At 42.5% G+C, this 19062-nt stretch overlaps 1 protein-coding gene across 3 annotated transcripts in view; it reads right to left on the bottom strand.

Moving 5' to 3' along the window:
* DNM3 (dynamin 3) overlaps positions 1–19062 on the bottom strand; it is a 387192-nt gene that overhangs the window by 262772 nt on the left and 105358 nt on the right. For all 3 annotated transcript variants that reach the window (XM_033092677.1, XM_033092678.1, XM_033092679.1), the window contains exons 5-10: positions 11096–11194; positions 10378–10538; positions 9442–9584; positions 5866–6001; positions 3383–3450; positions 74–212 (exon numbers count right to left, since the gene is read on the bottom strand). In XM_033092677.1, the coding sequence (XP_032948568.1) occupies positions 74–212; positions 3383–3450; positions 5866–6001; positions 9442–9584; positions 10378–10538; positions 11096–11194 (746 nt within the window). The remainder of the gene's footprint in view (positions 1–73; positions 213–3382; positions 3451–5865; positions 6002–9441; positions 9585–10377; positions 10539–11095; positions 11195–19062) is intronic.

Below are 19062 nucleotides of genomic sequence, written 5' to 3'. Positions count from 1 at the left end.
AACCAGTTACTCGTTGGAAAGTTAAATAATTCAAACCAGTTACTCGTTGGAAAGTTAAATAATTCAAACTTACCTTTTTGGTACACTTCTTGACGGTGTTGATTAATTCTTGTATTACGAGATCTACACTCTTCAAGGAAGGCCCTTTCAGCTTTACAATTTGTTTTTTGACTATTGCTTCGAACGCCATGTCTGGAGTAAACAACCCGGTCCTGAATTTAAGAAAGAAAGTAGCACGTTAGATTTTTTAAATTGAGTAACATCCAGTATTCTTTCGAAGATGTTTTAATTGACATGCCACTTACAGGACGCATGTACTACCCAAGTTTAAAAGGTACATAGTGATTTATTCTATCCATTGTATCACTTGTAATAATATCTTTAGTACTAATATTCCATAATAAATTCTACTCTATAGATGACTAACATTACCCCAAAAGAGTCCCCAAAATGTTTTCATAGTGTATAATGCAGCCTTTAACTAACATTTAACTGTAATATGTCTCATCTCACAGTTTCGCAGTAGTAAACAGGAATACTACAATAGAAATGGTGGCCTAAATTTACATTCCTTTCTAAATATTCCAAAAGCAATCCTCTCTTCATGGAGTAAGAAGCGATCCTCATTTTTGAATACGGACACAGCAGTGTTGGTGGACTATACAAACTACAGGAGAACTGTTGTATAGTGAGCTCAGGGGGTCCCAGGCTGAGGTCCTGGCCCACAGGAGGGCAAAGATGGCAGTTAAGTGGACTAGCTCAAAACCCACGAAACCCACGGCTAAATGGTGAATTCACAAAAGTAGCCAGGGTCCTCTGCACTTGGCTAGAATTAATTCAACCTGGTATTGTCATAATGCTTTTCTCATGCTGTGCGGACACTCAGGAGCAGATGTGTGTGTTTCTGTGTGTTTCATAAAAAGTGAAAAATGTTTACTCACATCTAAACAGAAGGCCAATGGAGAAAAGCTACAATAAGGGGGACCCTGAGCCCTGTGCGTCGGCCACACCCAAAGACCTGCAGCCTCCAGGCACTGGCACTTGACCTTCCCGGTCCCAGACCCTCCTCCGTTCCTCTTCTCACATCTGACCTGATTAACTAACTTCTCTTCCTTCAACACTCCCCTCTGTGATAGTACTTCTGGGACATTTCTTTAACACTTACTTCCCTTACACCAGCTTTATTCTACTCTACGTCCCTTCTTATCGCTTACTTAGCACTTTTTGCTCCCCTCTGCTCCTAACTGTAGTGATCACATTACATCGTAATTGTAATTTCTCCACCTTATATACAGACAAAAATCCACACCGTTTAGTCTAACATTAAATATTTCCCCCATTAGAGCCTAATCTTCATTTTTTTCCTCCTTCCTTTTACATACCCTACATTTCAGCCAAACCGGACCATTTGCCTTTCCACAAACGCACTCATGCTAATAACTTAGGTCCTTGCCTTCGTCTGTGACATTCGTTGCAGCCTCCCTACAAACTTCAGCCTGTCCAAATCCTACCTGTGCTTCAAAGCCCAAATCAAGGGGCGCCGCTTCCTACCCCCTGCCTTCGCCTGTCCTGCCGCTGACAAGGTCTTCCTTCTCTGAACCCCAACACCCCATTTCAGGGCAGGGGTCTGAGCGCATCTTTTAGTCCCATCACTACACTAGGAGGAAGAGTCATTGTTGTATTTATCTTTGTGTGTCCCACAAGCGCTGTCTGGCCCCCTCCCTTGCTTATCATTGGCACTGAGTGTTTGAAGAACAAAGAGGGACCATCGGGAGGGTCCTTCGTGGGCAAAAATAGTTTCCATTACTCAGATGTCTCACAGAATCAACTGGGAACAACACTTTCCCGAAGTGTATTTGAGGGCATAAATAATCACACCATTAGTATGTCATACTTGGGACACTGTATACTTTCTATCATCTTACAGGCAAATTAATTCCAATACAATAATAACAGCCAGTCTCGCCTGTTGGTGGGCACGTACGTCAGAAATCTACGACCCTGAATTCTGAGCTTTTGCAGTTACACTCAACAAAAGTGTATCTGGTAAGGAGTTTTAAGAGCCACGTAAAGGCACTGTATTTGGCTATAAAAATACTTGATGACCCAGAAATGTGATTTGGTTCCACTGTGTTTTCAGAGAGATGTGTCCAAGTTCGAGTTCTGCCCAGCTAAAGAGCAAGACACAGTTTCTGTACCAAATGTATTCTGGATTAGAGGGAGAGGGACGAGAACTAATAGGAAACTTCGAACTCATGCTGATGATCAGAGAAACTGGATTTTCACTATGTGAATGCATACGTATCCATACTGTTGGAGACTTGTGGAGGGGACTGTCTAGATTTTACAATGACAGCTAATTCGAATGTTGTAACTCCTTTGGAAAGTCACCCATCACATGCACACTCCCCGTGAAGCTTTGTCCCCTCCGGCCCTGTTCCCAAAACAGTCTCCACTTGGCCCTAAGGCAGAAGCTGAGGTACTGTGCCAGTGGACAGGGGACGGCTCCTTCATGGAGTTCATCCCTGAAGCAGGTGACCTCAGTCTTATGACCTTGACTTCAGGGCACCTCAGTTTAACATCGGCTCCATTACATTTTGTTTAGCCTTTTGTTCATGAACTCAAGGAATGGCTGTTTTAAATTCATTATTTCTTATTATAGTCCTTTAAAGAAAGTGAAAAAATAATTCCGCCTTATACAAGGATAGACGCAGGCACAAGTCCCACTCCTGGCCTCTCGTCCCTGTGCTCGGCGGTCTGCACTTCCTACCCCCGTCCAAACACATGGCTCCCTGCCCGGTGGGCACACACTGCGCCTTCCCACCTCTGTGCCAGGGCTCGCACTGCTCCTACCACTTCAAGCCATTTCTTCTATCCTCCGGCCCCAACCCTCTCCATGCTCTCACGCCTCATAGCGCGCACGCACACACACACACACACACACACCCCTTCGCCTGCTGAAAGCATTCCCGTCCTCCAAACTGGCAAGGCTCAACTCAAGAGTTGCCACCTTCATGAATCTTTCTCAACCTTGCTCCACGGCTCCACCAAAATTGACCTGTCCTGTCTGTGTAAGTCATGATGGCTTAAGAGCATACCGGGCCTCCCTCCCTGAACCCCAAGGCTCTGGAAAACGAGGCTTGCTCACGGGGGGGATCGAGTAAGAAATGCTGTGAGTGCAAAAGTGCTTTTGTTCTTCTAATTGGCAAAGACCGAGTATGACAACACAGGAAATTACCGCTGAACCCAAACTAGGATTTCCTACTTCTTCCTCCCACCTCTGCACTCCAGATGATGGAAAGGCTGCTTCACGAGGCATTTATAAACATTCATTTTCTCTTAGCGGCTTGAGCTGCACACGAGGGAAACGTGAATCACTTGCCTGATGCCGTGGATATTTCTGATTGCATAGCTTATTTCTCTCCGCAGTTCTTTCTCGTTGAACTCCATCTGCAGAGGGAAAACGAGCCACAGATACGACACCTAATTCCACTGCAGAATAATGTTATTGAATATTAAAGAATGAGGAAAAACTTGGCTTCGTTATTAATAAATGGATAGTCATGTCTTTCCCAACTGAAACCCAGATGGTCAAAACATCTGTTTATATAAAGTTCAAGGCAACAGAGAACACTGGGGATTTCTGGGAGTTTGATCTCCGTACAACAGATTTTAACTCTATTCCAGATAAGAAGTGTTGTGCATGAAGGAGGCCTCCTGGGTAGAAATCTGGCCATTCATTCGAAACCTATAATTCTTCATTCTTTTGCTGAATGTAGTAAGTGTACTCGCAGACGAATGCACGAACAAGAGTGTCACCTGACATGCAGTAGTGGCCCAGCTGTGCCGGGATAAACAACGGCTATCTTTTCTCCCTGGCCATTTTAACCACCTGAGTTCAAGGTCTCTTTATAAGTGGAAATTAATGGCTTTTTACCAGTTCAACACAGGACAGATTGCGGTGTAAACATTTCCCTGGAGTTCTAGGTCCCTGAAATTCATTTGGGAGTAGGCTCAAAGTACCATGGAGCTTAGACCAGGAAGGGTAGCAAGAGAATATTCGGGTCAGCCCCTGACTCCTGAGAGTTGGCCCCTTCAGCCTCGCTGTCTGTCCATTTCCCGTTCACACTCTGGGCCACACAGCAGTGAATGGCTTCAGTTCCCTGCCCACACCCTGTGGCCCCACCGTCCAGCCGTAAAGGACGGTTGCTCTCCTTCTGTCTGGAACCACCTCCCCTCCCAGTCTCAGCCCAATTGCTGCTTAACGAGGTCTTCATCCTTCCACACTCTGCTCAGAAGCCCGGCGCCCTGACGCTCTGGGCAGGGATTCCCGCCTGTGGGCTGTGTTTCCATAACACCCTGTGCTGAGGTTTATCACTTTCTTTGGCACATTGTAATGAAGCTGTCTATTTACCCATCTGCCTCCCACACCAAGACGTAAGCACCTGCCTCTGGACGCGAGGCAAGTAACACGGTCCCTAAAACTCCTCAGCTGCCCACTGGGCACTTCAAACGTAACAGACACAAAATGAAATCCTTGATTCACACCATCACCCACACTCAGCTTTTCCTCAGTTTCCCTCAGCTGACAGGCACTACCATTTGCTCAGGGGTACCTGCCAAAACTTTGGGAGTCCCTTGGAAGCTTCTCTTTCTTGCATCCCCCGTGTCAGCCCTGCTGACCCTACTTCCAAAACCACAATCCACCCACCTCTCTCCGTCCTCTCTTCGGAGGCGCTTTTACTACGTGACTACAGAAGTTTAAATTTCAGGGCTTCTCCCTGCAGAAGCCCCTTCCAAGACCCCGAGGTTCACTGTGCATTTAAGATTTTGTATTCTTCCTCAAGGGGGTCCCCAAAATTGTATAAGCTTCAGGCCCCAGAGAAAGTGGACCCGCCCCTGCTCTGGCCCTGTGTTGAACTCACCATACTTGTCTCCCTCTGCCAGCCAGCCCCACAGTGTTCTTTCAAAATCATCGACCAGATCAGGTGCCACCTTTTCTTCAAACCCTCCCCTGACGTCCCCTCGTTGGATGTAAACACCTCAGGGCAACCTCGAAAGCCCTGAATAACTGGGCACTTCTTCCCTCTCAATTCACTTCACACCCTGTCCCTTTCATCAGCCCTGCGTGGCCTCTTCTGCTGTCCACGTGCTGCACAGGGGCTCGCTGTAGGGCCGGCCGTGTCCTGCCTTCTTGCCTCGGACGACCCTCTTCCCCAGATCCTCCCCGCTGACTTCTCCAGGCCATTCTGCTCATGTTTTCAAGATCCTGACTCAGAGACACCTTGCCTGAACGTGCCATCAACAGTGGTTCCTCCAACACCTCTCTCTCTTTCTCTCTCCCTCTCTTTCCCTCTCTTTCTCTCTCTCTCTTTCCTTCTCTCTCTCTCTCTCTCTCTCTGTCTCTCTCTCTCTCTCTCTCTCTCTCTCTCTCACACACACACACACACACATTAGGTTACATAACAACTCTTAATAACTTCTTACTTTGTCTATCTGTTCATTTTCTGTCCTTCCCCCACCAGACAGTGTCTCTGTCTTGATCTCATGCACCTAGAACTTGAGCACACAGTAGGTGCTCAAGAAATAGTTTTAAATTAATTAGGCAACTAATAAACATCATAGACCTTCAATTAGTATTTGTTGAAATAATCTGAAATGTCATTATATCTCCTTAAATAAAATCAGAAGCACCAGTGAGAAAATACTTCTCTCCTAAATTTCATTACCTGGGTCTGACGGCTTTTGTTCAAAGAACTATCTTAGCCCCGCACCACTCACATAGGATTTTATGAATGGTTACGTAGCACAGAAAATGGAAATGAAAGGAAACGAAAGGGGGGACACGGAACGTGTGGTACAAACCTTTACTATTTCAAAAGGAAAGCGTTCGTGAAAAATACGATTGATTTTCGCTCCCCCTGAGAGCTCCAGGGTGTCAACTTGGTCCCCTGAGCCTTCGATTCTCTTCTCAAAGTCCACGGCAAACTGCTGGACCATCCTGTTATTGTGCGAGAGAAAGCGATGCAAGTTGAAGTGACCAGACTTTGCGCCGGTTGCTCTAAGTCACTGCGTTCGTCCCTCAGAAATCGTTCCCTGGGGTTCTTAATGGCACCTACTGGCAGAAGTCACACTGCACTCTGCTTGGCACTCAAAAATGTCATTCTCTGAAAAGCACGTTATTGAGCTTGACTTCAGACATTTAATTTGAATGCATGTTCTAAAGAGCTGTACCATTAGATGCATTCTGTACATTTAGTTGAGGCCATGAAACGGCATTTGAAAATACTTAAGAATTAAAGTTAAGCGATGACATTTTGTGCAGAAGAGTCACACGAACCTCTGCTCCTGTGATATCACACTCCATGGCTCCAGCTGAGCCTGTCACACTCTGTGACCTACTCTCCCCAGCACCGGGGACCTCACTTGGCCAGAACAGCACACACCTGGGCCCGACCCTCTGTCTCTCTGCAACTAGTCTAGCCTTGTTTCTCAATGCGTCCCCACAATTTGATAATAAAATGAAAACCCCTTAACACATCACCCAGATTCTCCACGGTCTGGCCCACACTTACTCCTTCCACACTCGCCGTGATCACCAACCCCAAAGAAGCACTTGTCCACACCCACCGTGCCCTGCTACGTCCTTCCTGCACAGGACGTCCTTCCTACATCCTTCCTGTACATTCTTTCTGCCCCTTGCGTCTCTGCCTGGCTAATTTCTACCTGCCCTTCAAGACTCAATTCCAAGACTGGTTTTTCGAGGAGACATGCCATGATCCCAGGTCCTGACCACCACCTCTCCTCACTGCCACCCAGGTGAGGGCCCATCCTCTGCTCCCTGCACATATTGGCAGCACAGCCCTTGGCAGAGCACGTCACTGTTGTCCGTCCACCAGGCTCTCTCCTAAGGACAGGTCCGTGCATGTTATTTATCGTTTCCTGCTCAACATATGAGACGGACTCACTAAGTTCAATTAAGAAAGGAGTTACCTTAAGGTGGTTGGTGAAAAATAAATAAATGAATAAACAAAGAAATGCACTACAGGGAGAAAAATAAGTCCTGAAATTTGTGATGACTAAGTTCAGAAACTCGAATTTTGACATACTGGAACTACTTTCAAATTCAAGATCTGATAGGAAAAAAAAAAAAATCAAACCATTGAAAACTTGCAGCATCTTTTACTCACTTTCATCAAAATCATGGACGGATTAAAAGTAACTGTAAAATTATTAGACCAGAATATCTAGAATAAAATTGGATGTAGCTATATTCATGCATATGCTAATGTAAATCTAATTTTTAAACACCTGGAAAGGTATATATATATATATACACACACACACACACACACACATATATATACACATATATATGTATATATATACACACATATATATGTACATATATGTGTGTATATATATGTGTGTATGTGTATATATATGTGTGTATGTGTGTGTATATATATATATATATATATAAAACATATACTGGGAAATTTTAGAAAACTTACCTTCAGCCACTCCTCTCCCCATCCCTACCTGCAGCCACCTGGCCCACAGAACAAGCTGCACCGAAGTTCACACAGTTCTCCTGCCTTCCTCCCACCTGCCAAACTCCTCCCATCCTTTCGAGTCTCTTTCAAGTACCACTTTCTCTGTGAACTCACACCCTTCCCTCATGCAGCTGCTTCTGCTTCCGCAGCTGGGCCCCCTTAACATTTATACTTACCCGAAAAACACCACATTTATCGGATTAGTTTCTTATAAGTCTGTTTCCTCTGCTGTATTGTGGCCTCTTCTTGAGGCCAAAAATCGTATTCATTGTTGAATCCCCAGTAGATAGCACAGAGGCAGACACCAAGTAGAATACACAGAGATGAGAGGAAGGCAGGCAGAAAGGGAGGAAGAAAAAAGGTAGGGAGGGAGAAAAGGAGAGAGGGAAGGAGGGAGGTAGGGAGGGAGAGAGGGAGAGAGGAAGGTGGGAAGGAGGGAGGGAGGGAGGAAGGAAGGAGGGAGGGAGGAAGGAAGGAGGGAGGGAGGGAGGGAGAAAAGGAGGGAAAGAGGAAGGTGGGGAGGAGGGAGGGAGGGAGGAAGGAAGGAGGGAGGAGGGAGGGAGGAAGGAGGGAGGGAGGGAGGAGGGAGGGAGGAAGGAGGGAGGGAGGAAGGAGGGAGGGAGGGAGGAAGGCTGAATCGGCCATCTACAAGGGAAGCTAAGGAAAATTCTATAATCTGAGTCCAATGGAGTCACAGAGGCAAGACCCAGTCTTTGCAAGGAGAATACTTTCAATTGGATGTTAAATGATGACCTGGGGCCTAAACAGAAATAGCTTTCCTCTCTCTATAACTGGAAGAGTTTCATAGGAGCTTAACCAAAGCCACGAATAAAAAAGAAAAGATAAATGAGGAAAAGGGTTGAATCCAAGAATAAAATTACTTCCTCTGTGTGATTTTATAATTTAAGTGGGATAAGATGATGCATTTTTAATGTTATGTACATAATTTGAGCACTTACATGCCTCCCCACAAAGAAAGGAATTATATTATGCATTTGAAATACAAAATGAAAAGTATTTTGATTGCAAACTACAGAAAGAGGCCATAACAGGTGGCAAGCACCGTCTTTAGAGATGAACTTCAGATGTCTTGGAATGCAAGCTGGGTGGGGCTGGGGGTGGGGGTGGGGGGCTCTTCTGGTTGAGAGAGACCTGAAGAAAGTTCCAGCACAGGGATAAAAGGACAGATGAGGCTGGAAGGGGCTGAAAGAAGAAATAAGAATAAAATACATAAGAAGCTGGTGATTCTCTAATAACTCTGCTATCCCACTCCAAGAGCCCTTGGGGTAAGCCTAGTAACCCAAGGAAAAGGTGGGAAGATCATGAAGGAGTAAAAAGATACTTGGTGGCTTTCATGTTTATGTTTTTAAAAGGCTGAATTAAAATCATTACCGAAAAGGAAACAAGAAATTTAAATGCAGCCCTATAGTCAGTACTTTTCTATTGAATCCTTGGTTCTCATTCCACCGAAAAATTCACACAGACATCACATAAAATGACGGAAATAAAAAGATAATAAATACAAGTGACATAGGGAGAATACAGATGACATTTTCAACAGGAGCTCTGCCTACTGCTAAATTCTGAGGGCAAAACCCCTACTGAATTATCACTATTGGTTTTACGTCATACTGAGTACATTTATCAAAACACAATAAAAGTGGGCATGGATGGGCAATTGGCTAAATTTGTCATAACAGACTAAGATCAACAATTATTTTTCACAAAACCAGAAAGATTCGAGGCACATTGTATAACACACACAAAGCCTCACATACTTTTACTTACCTCTTCTGTTAAAACCTAGAAATCAACATGATAAACAGGACGGCAAAAGCAAAGGGAAGAAAGGACTGCAAAGAACAAGGAGCGGGGAGGCACTCACTGTAGTAGCGCTTTGGTCTTCCTGGTGGGGTCTTCGGGCTTGAAGTTCTTGAAGCCTTCTACTTCGTGTTCTATGGAGAGCAACTGTCCTTGTAGTTTGTTCCTGAAGTTTGGCAGGGTATCTCGAATGTGGTTGGTGAGTTGCTAAATAAAACACAACAAAACAAAACCATCCCCGCGTCTAACGGATTGAAGGCTAGCTCACGAGACAAGAATCGGCCTTCACTGTCTTCTAATCACTCAGAACTTTGGAGATCATCAGAGACTGACTGTGGAGGTAGGGAGGTGGGAGGAAGCGCCAACGCTCCCCTCTGCTGCTCTAGGTCATGCTCCAAGTGCCTGCAGTTAGAGTCGACTCCCCGTGAAAACGCAGCTAGTGGGACTAATGAGGACGCATGGATGTATCACACTGCCCACCTCGTCGAAAGAAAACTTATGTTAGAATGTGGAGAAATAAAGGCAGTGGAGAGTTAGGGAGGCTGCTGATGTTCTCAGGACCACGTGGCCTCCCACCCTGGTGGGGCTCAGAGGTACCTGTCAGCTGTTAACGTCCTCTCCATTCTGCAGCTCAGGGAGCTGTTTCCTCTGGCCTTCACCTCTAGGCCCCAGTCCAACTGTGGTGGGGCGCAGGCTCACGCCTTCAATGGGGTGCATGTAAAAGTGTCTGCAAACCTGTGTACCCCGGTTCACTGTTCCTAAATCAGGATGCATTTCTGCTTTGAGCACTGTTCTTTCAATAATATTAAAGTGGACTCTATTCACTGAGAATAGTAAGTGTGGGTCTAAATATTTATATTCATTTTTAAAATTCCTATCTTTTAAGCTGAACATCTTATTTTGGGAAAAAGTGAGTATCAAAATAAGAAATATGAATTCCAATAGTCACATATTTCATAATTGTTCTTCTTGCTTGAAAACAAAAATAACCCATTTTTACCTGATTAAGGACCTTCTGCAGGTGTGGGGTCCCCATCCGGTCAGCAATATGTCTGTAAGCCGGGTGTGAGAGAAAGAATTTCCTTTCTGCCAACATGGCCGCTTTAATGTCCTTCTTCCCATCTATGTCCTTCTGGCTTCTGTTGACCACCCCTATGTAACCTGAAACAAAACACACACCTATGGAGTTTGGGACCATTTTGCTGCTTATTCTGGGGAGATACCAAGGCTCTCAAAGAGGCTGAATGAGAAAGGCAAAATTATTTTTAGGGGGTAAGGAATGGGTCCGCTTACAAACATCAATTTGAGGCATCGGTATTTAACAAAGGCTGGCTGATTGCCTACTGACAATGACACAATCATGTATTTTGCCCTTAAAAGCTCTGTGCATTTTAATAGAGTATGTTTCTTCGCAGTATGGTCATACAGCAGGCAAGTAATTCAGACTTAGGATAGTATATATTTATGCACTCCATGACGACTATACCATCCCTGCAAACCCCTTACTTCTTATTCCTGTTCTTTAAAAGAGTAATTTTCCCACTGGATCATTTTTAATACATACTTTGGGAATATTGTGTCATTCCATAAGAAGCGTAACTGATCATAAACCCGTCCCTCACAACTGTGGCGGCATTAAACGCAACCCCCCAGTGGTCTCCCAGTTGTTTCTCTGCCACGTCATCAAAGGAAGTCCTATACAGGACACAGTACGTTACCCCTGCGAAGAGGCAGCAGCCTGTTCTCTAGGATGTCCCTGGCATCCGTTCCTTCATCCATAAGGTCCAGCTTGGTGATGACTCCAATGGTTCTTAGACCTGCATCACAAGCAAACCCAACACTGCACAATTTGAAGACAGCTAACAAGTTTTAGAGATACATATGCCTCAATGCTAAATGCAGAACAGTCGTATTCCTGCTCCTTTTCCTGTTCCTCTCTGTTTTACTTCATTTCCTGATCCACTGCTAACCCCAGTCTGGTGGGATGCGGCGAAGAGTTGCAAAATCACCCATCCCTAAGATAACTTTCGATTCATGAGAGAAAAAATAGACAGCTGTATCACCAAAATACTCTAAAATTTATGAGTTTATTTTTGTGCCATGCATACCTGGAAATTATATGTTTAAATTTTCCTCCCAGGTACTGCACACAACGTGGATGCTGTAAGTTATTTATGCATTACATGATTTAAAAACATAAGCACATGGGCTACACCTGGACCAACGATGAAAGTGTGTTACAAAGCAAGGCTTAGTACGGATTCAGTTCTGAGCACTGAGGTCAAAAATAAAAAGAAGAAAACTGGGTATAGGATAGCGTCGTAATCATCAATAAACCTGCAAATCTCACGGCGGCGACTGTTCCTTAGGAAAGGAACTATGACTTAATGGAAAGAAGACTGGACTTGGAATTCTGAGGCTTGGACTCTAGTCTCAAGGCAAGTCACTTAACTACTTAACTCTCTGGGTATCCGTTTGCCTCATCTGTGAAATAGAGTCTATTGCAAGGTTCTTTTTATTTATACAATAATGTAAAAACCGAGACATTTTATGGAGTATTAAAATGTCAGATATATTCATTGTAGTTGTCCCTTGCTTCCGTCATTGGATAAAATGGACAATATTTACCCAGTGATTCATATGTTTAAGTGCATTTCTTTGGACTTCCAATTAAACATGGTTGATTAAACACAAGCCTTTATCTTGTACCTGAAACCATTCTAAAATAAGAATGGTTAATATTTATTAACTCAACTATGATTTTAAGTAATTTACGTGTCTTAAATCATTACATTCTTAAAAGTAGTCCAACTCCTTTTTGTTTTTTAATGAGCAAACTAAGGCAGAGAGAGATTAAATAACTTTGCCAAGGTCATACAGGGGGGTGGGCCCGAGCAGTCTGGTTCCAGAGTAGTCCATGCTTTTAACCAATATACTGCTTCTCACAGAAAAAAATTAGTACCGTGCTTCCCTGAAAATGAGACCTAGCTGGACAATTAGCTCTAATGCATCTTTTGGAGCAAAAATTAATATAAGACCCGGTCTTATTTTACTATAATAATATAAGAGTGGGTCTTTAATATAACATAATATAATATAATAATATAATATAATATCAGGTCTTATAATAATTTTTGCTCCAAAAGACGCATTAGAGCTGATTGTCTGGCTAGGTCTTATTTTCGGGGAATCATGATAATAATAATAATAATAATAATAAGGCTTAAACCAAGAAAGTCAAAGAAAATGAGAGAGAAACAGAAAAAACTTGAAACTTGAAACCCAGCAGTATGACTGCTCACTAACTTAGGCCAGAGAAAGAGGACAACTGCTTCCAAGAAAACCAACAAGAGGGGAACCCAGAGCCTGGGTAATTTCTATCAGGTCATCTCAGAAAGGTTCAAGACCTAGGGGACCAATAGCTCTGAACATTATGGACAGTGGTGGTGGCAGCTGAGGCTAAAAATAGAAGCATAAATGAAAGCAGTTGGATTTCCATGGATAACATAGCTAGGGGCTACCCTGGTCCATGCCAGCAGGAGAGGGCAGGTTTACTCTCTGGAAAGATGGAACTAGAGAAAACTCTGAATTCATAGGCATGCAGCCCAGTTCTGGAGGGGAGGGGGCCTCAAATACTTAAAAAAAAGGTGATTAAGTAAAAATCTATATACTGAATGGCAGGGCCGCCTCTCCCCAGTCCAATTCCCTAACTTGACCGCTAGGAAGAGTTGGCTGGCAGGCTGTAAGCCCCCAAGCAAGAGATGGGAACAATGATTGGGGGAAATAAACCACGCAGAGAGGAAAACATTGACATTCAGAGGAACCCAAACCACACCAGCCCAATAAATCGTCCTACTGTGAAGTTTACCCCTCAATACACAAAGCACTCGCGCTTGCGCGCACGCGCACACACAGCTTCCAATCACCTGATAGTAGTTTGCTTTTAAGTATGAATGGACAGCCAAGGAGATTCTCTAATATGAGAGCAAAACCAATACACATTATAAACCAGAACTTGGAGAAAACAAAGATAATACAAAATACGGACGAAAACTTTATTCTTTTTATTAACATCCTCACAGAGAAAGAAGAGGTCATTGCATTCATGGAACAAAAATAGAATGGCATCAAAAAAAAAAAAAAGAAAGAAAGGAAAGAAAAGAAAAAACCCATTCAAACAAACGAAAAGAATGCTCAATAGTTAAAAAATATAAGAGCAGAAATATAAATGTTAGTACGTAGACTGGTTAGAACACAAAGTTAAAAACCAAGAAATCAAAAGAAAAAGAAGTGAAATATAGGAAAGGAAAAACTTTTTTAAAACTGGGAAAAGATGCAGAAGATCTAACATCTGAATAACTGACGTTCCAATAAGATCAAACAGAAAGAGTTGGCAGTGGGAGCATACTTTTCAAGCAAATGTCCTGTAAGTGAAAGATGAATTTATGGGTTAAATGAACTCATCAAGTACCCAACAAAATATGAAACACACACACACACACAATATATGATTTCAAAACACTGGGAACAAATAAAACATCCTAAAAAGCTCCCAGAGAAGTTTAGAAAAGAAACTCATAGAAAAGGTTTGGGAATCACTATGGTAGCATCAGTCTTCCCAGCAGCAAATTGGAAACTAAAAACCAAAAAAGCAATGATTTCAAAAATCTGAGGGAAAAAGAATTTATAACCTAGAATTCTAAACTATGGGTAAATGTGACAGAAAAAAAAATTTCTCAAACCTGAACAATCTCAAAATATTTTACCTCCCTTTCTCCTTTTACAGAGGGAGACTATTAAATAATGTGTTCCACCAAACCTGGGGGCAAACTAACAAAGAAGACCGGAGGTCCAGGAAAGAGGAAATCCAATATAACGAAGAAAAGAAGGGAATTTGCAGAATGCAGATCCAAGAAAGAGGCCAGGAGCGCAATCGCTACCTGAAGAGATGTCTTCTCCTACCAAGAAAAAAAAATGAAAGTGATAGAATACCTAATACCTGATATTTTTGACAGTATTAAGAGATTTAGACTTCTGTAGGCAAGGATGGGAATTCATTAGTGACAAATATATAGAACACTAAGCGAACAAACAAAAAGAGAGACAACTATCAGCATCATGGCGACACAACATAATTTATCACACGGCACAGCTGTGAACGACACTTTCATATCATAAATGTTTGTTTAGCAAAATACGATAGTATAATTATATTAGTAGAATGGGGAGGGTAAGTATATACTCGTATGTGTATAAGGATTAGGTTGGTGCAAAAGTAATTGCAGTTTAAAAGGTTAAAAAATTTGCAAAAACCGCAATTACTTTCACACCAACCTAATATATGTGGGTATGGGAGAGGGGTATAAGACAGCTAAATCTTCTGCACAGTAGAAAGTCAAAAGAGAATACCTAAAAATAAAAAATCAAGAAATACTAGTATAACAAAATTACATAGAAATATGGAGGTAAATACGAAAAAAAAGAAAAGGATGAAAGTGTTCAAAGTCGTAGCCCCTGAAAATCAGTAATCTAGAGTCGGGAGGAGGAAGCAAAGGACTGATAGTTTTTATTAAAAGCCTTTGGGACTGATTTTTTTTTAAAGCTATGTATATGTATAACTAATAAAAATAAAAGTTGAATTTTAAAAGTATTTTCTTTACCACTCCCTTATTTCTGAGAAGGCATAGGACTCTTTGCTTAGCCATGTGCCAGAAGTGGCAAAGGAGACAATTTTCTGTTTCACATTTAGTTACACAAATAGGCAGCTTAAAATAATCAGTGAACTCCTGCTGGCAGATGGCAGACCTACAAGGACAGATCTCAAAAAGCCACAGCCAGAAGAGTCTCCAAAGGCAGCATGTTTTAAAAGCACCTCACTGGGAATCTAACGACTCAGGTAAAAATAATAACAGAGACCATTTATTGAGCCCTGATAATCAACCCGCCTCACGCAGGACTTGAAACGACTCTGTGAGATAGGTACTGTCATTTTCTCAGGGACACAGATGAAGGAAGTGAGTGTTGGAGAGGAAAAGGATGCCGGCGTGAAGGCCCACAGCCGGTAGGGTGTGAAAGCCAGGCAACCTAGTTCCATTCGTAATCACTTTTTTCTGCCTCCCACTTCTTAGCGAGATTCTCCAAACGATTCGCTGTGTTCTGTGGCAAGTGCCTTGTATCATCTGGGCCTGTTTCTCTACAGAACTAAACTAGATGTCCCTTTCAAGTCTAGCATTCTGGGAAGGAGAACAATTTCCAGATTTCGAAGGTTATGTGCAGTCATAAGAAAAGAGGAACTTCCTAAAATTCTTGCCCTCCCACTAAAAGGAGACTAAAAATAATACACGAAGAGCTAATAAAGACTGTGTGATATTAGGTTTCAATTATGTTCCTCTTCAGTAAGAAACAACCACAATGATGAGTGCTGAGGCAGTCCGGTGAAGACCTTGGAAAGACCCACAAGGCACATGCAAAACCCGATTCTTCTGCAGCACAGAGGCTCAGAGCACTGCCCCCAGGATCAGGCTATTGGGGTTCCAGCTCCACCTGTGCCCCTTCACTAGCTGTGAGATGTCAGCGTCCTCAGTAGGTATAACCACATCGGGGTCACCACACATCACCGCTTACACGTGATGCCGGGGACAATTATTAGCGGCGTCCCCTTTCACCCTTGAAAGACTTTCCGTTTGAAGAACAAGCTATATGTTCCCTCTAACTCATCAGTCACATGAGGAAAATAACAAACCCATGTTTCAAAATTAAGTAAGACCCCTTCCGGTTTCTGGTCCAGCAGGGAAGGTGCTTGGGAGTTGCCACTGTATTCTAACAACAAGTAAAAATTGACACACACTGAAAAATCAGTAACCCTTCTTAGGTCCATCAGAGAAGTGGGGTGAAAAACCGTTCTCCCCACCCCCCTCCAAATTTGGAGAGACAGACAGATGTACACAGAGAATCACAACCCAGAAGCAGAAAATCCCACAGGGGCATTGCCTGGGTAGGAAAACCCCATAATTGATGAATTGCTGGAAGTTCAGTGTGGACAGTGTGAAAGTCAAAAAATCCGGGGAGACCTAGTCATGCAAGGTACCCACACTTTCATTAGTTGTGCCTCCAAGGAGCTCGAGGTTCTTCCAGTGATTATCTAAGAAAAATACCCTGATGCCTCCTGCAGGGGGAGAAAACAAACAACCTGATTTTTAAAAAATGGGTGAAAGACTTGAACAGACACCCCACCGAAGGAGATATACAGATAGCAAGTATGGATGTGAAAAGATGCTCCACATCATATGTTATCAGGGAATTGCAAATTAAAACAATGGTGAGGTACCATCCTGTGGCCTATCAGAATGGCCAAAAGCAAGACACTGACAACACCGAGTTTTGACAAGAACGTGGAACAACGGGAACTCGCACTCATCGCTGGTGGGAATGCAGAAGGGGGCAGCCACTTTGGAAGACAGCTTGGCGGTTTCTTATAAAACTATCCATACTCTTATGTGATCCAGTAATAGCTCTCTTTGGTAGTTACTCGAAGGAGCTGAAAACATGCCCTCACAAAAACCTGCACACGGCTGTTTAGAGCGGCTCTACTTATAGTTGCCAAAACTTGGAAACAACCAAGATGCCCCTTATTTATCCACTGAGTGGATAAATAAACTGAGGAATATCCACACAATAGAACATTATCCAGGGCTAAAAAGAAATGAGCTATGAAGCCATGAGAAGACATGGAGGAACCTGAAATGCTTATTACTAAGGGAAAATGATTAATACCTAATGAAAAGGCTACTGAGTATAGGGTTCCAACTATATGACGTTCTGGGAAAGGCAAAACTATGGAAACAATAACAACATTAGTGGCTGCCAGGGGTTAGGCAGGAATGAAAAGTAGAGCACAAAGGATGTTTAAGGCAGTGAAACTATTCAGTACGATATTACAATGGTGGGTACTTGTCATTATACATTTGTCAAAACCCAAAGAATGTCCAACACTGAGAGCGACCCTAATATAAGCTGTGGACTCTGAGTGATAATGACGTGTCAGTGTAGGACCATCGATCGTAACAAACGTGCCTTCTGGTGGGGATGCTGACAGTGGGGGAGGTTAGGGTTGGGGGAGGGTGGGCAGGACATATACAGGAACTGTCTTTACTTTCCACTCAATTATTCTGTGAACCCATAATTGCTCTAAAAAATAAAGTCTATTAATTAAAGACAATTAAACAATATAACCCATGTCAAGTTCTTGGTACATAAAAACCACTCAATCGATGAAAGTTGTGATCTCCCCAGCTCTGTTTCTCTCCATGTCTCCCAAGCTACTCCAATCCTAAGCTCCAGTCACACCCAACCAGTCAGTTTTCCAAGGGACCACGCATTTGCACCTCTTCACTTCCTAATGCTATCCCTCTGAACCCAAATAGCCTTTCTTCCTCTTCTTTCCTTGGTCAACTCCTACCAGTCCGTCAAACACTTTTCAGGCCTGTCCTGCAGGTCCTTGATCTGGCTCCCACAGGTGTAAGTTTGGAGCCTTTTCTCTGTACCCTCAAAGCTCCCTGTGTGCACTGAAATCAGAGCTCATACGTGGCACTAGTTATCTGTTTTATTTATCTATCTCACCTACTGACCATGATCTATTTAACAATAAGAACCACATGTTATCTCTATATTCCAAACAATTTATATAGATACCAAACACAGAGTGGGAACTGAATAAATGTTTATTTATTAAGTGGATAAATGAATAAAAAAATAAGTACATTCATTCTTCTTGGGTTCAGACAAGAATTGAAATACAAATTTCAGAAAAGAAATATGCTGTAATTCTACCATCTTACTTAGGTTTGCTGTCAGCACAGTGATTTTCCTATAAGAACACTGCCATTCCTTCCGTTTATGTATGCAGCTAAATTATAAGTAGTGTGTTGTTTCATCTAATTAAGAAATGGGACAAAACGTAGCCAGTAACCACATTAGCAGTTTCCAGAAAAGTAATCTGGAACACTGTGTACACTAAAATAACAGCAAGGGGAAAAAAAAATCAATGAAGAGTTAGTGTAAACATGTATACAGCAAAATTAAAAACAGACTTAGGAAATTAGATGTCCTTCAGTTAATGCATTTTTTTGTTGTTGCTTTTTTGTTTTCGGTTTTGGTGGGATTTGGGGAGAGGGGGGTTGTTGAAGTAAATGTTGTTCTTTCTGTTTTGGCAAAGATTATGGAATATTTTATTTCTGCAAGCAATCAGTGATGGGGATAGTTTCATGTGTGTGTGTGTTTTTTTTTTTCCTATAAGTTTTCCAGAAACATTATTTTCTGGTTACTTCCAACAATTCTGAACAGCACAGTTTCATTTTCAAAGTCACCAGGTAATATTACTGCATGTGATACTAGGTAAAATATGAAGTAACAGAAAACATAAGAATTTCTGTTGCTATGGTAACAAGGACTCTGTCTTGCTCACTGATATATGCCCAGAGTCTAGCAAAGTACTTGAAAGATTTAATATTTGTAGAAGGAAGGGAGAGGAGAAAGAGAAGATAAGAAGACAGAAAAAAGATAAAGGAAAGAAAATGAAGGAGGAAGAATTACTTCAAAGATCAGAAAATTTAGGTATAGTGTTTCTTGCACTGAGAATTTGTACTCCAAAATAGACTAAGGCAGGAAAAATGAAAAAAAAAGAATC

Source organism: Rhinolophus ferrumequinum, chromosome 22 (assembly GCF_004115265.2).
Source record: "Rhinolophus ferrumequinum isolate MPI-CBG mRhiFer1 chromosome 22, mRhiFer1_v1.p, whole genome shotgun sequence".
Classification (NCBI taxonomy): Eukaryota; Metazoa; Chordata; class Mammalia; order Chiroptera; family Rhinolophidae; genus Rhinolophus; species Rhinolophus ferrumequinum.
This window is presented reverse-complemented; position numbering and strand designations above follow the sequence as displayed.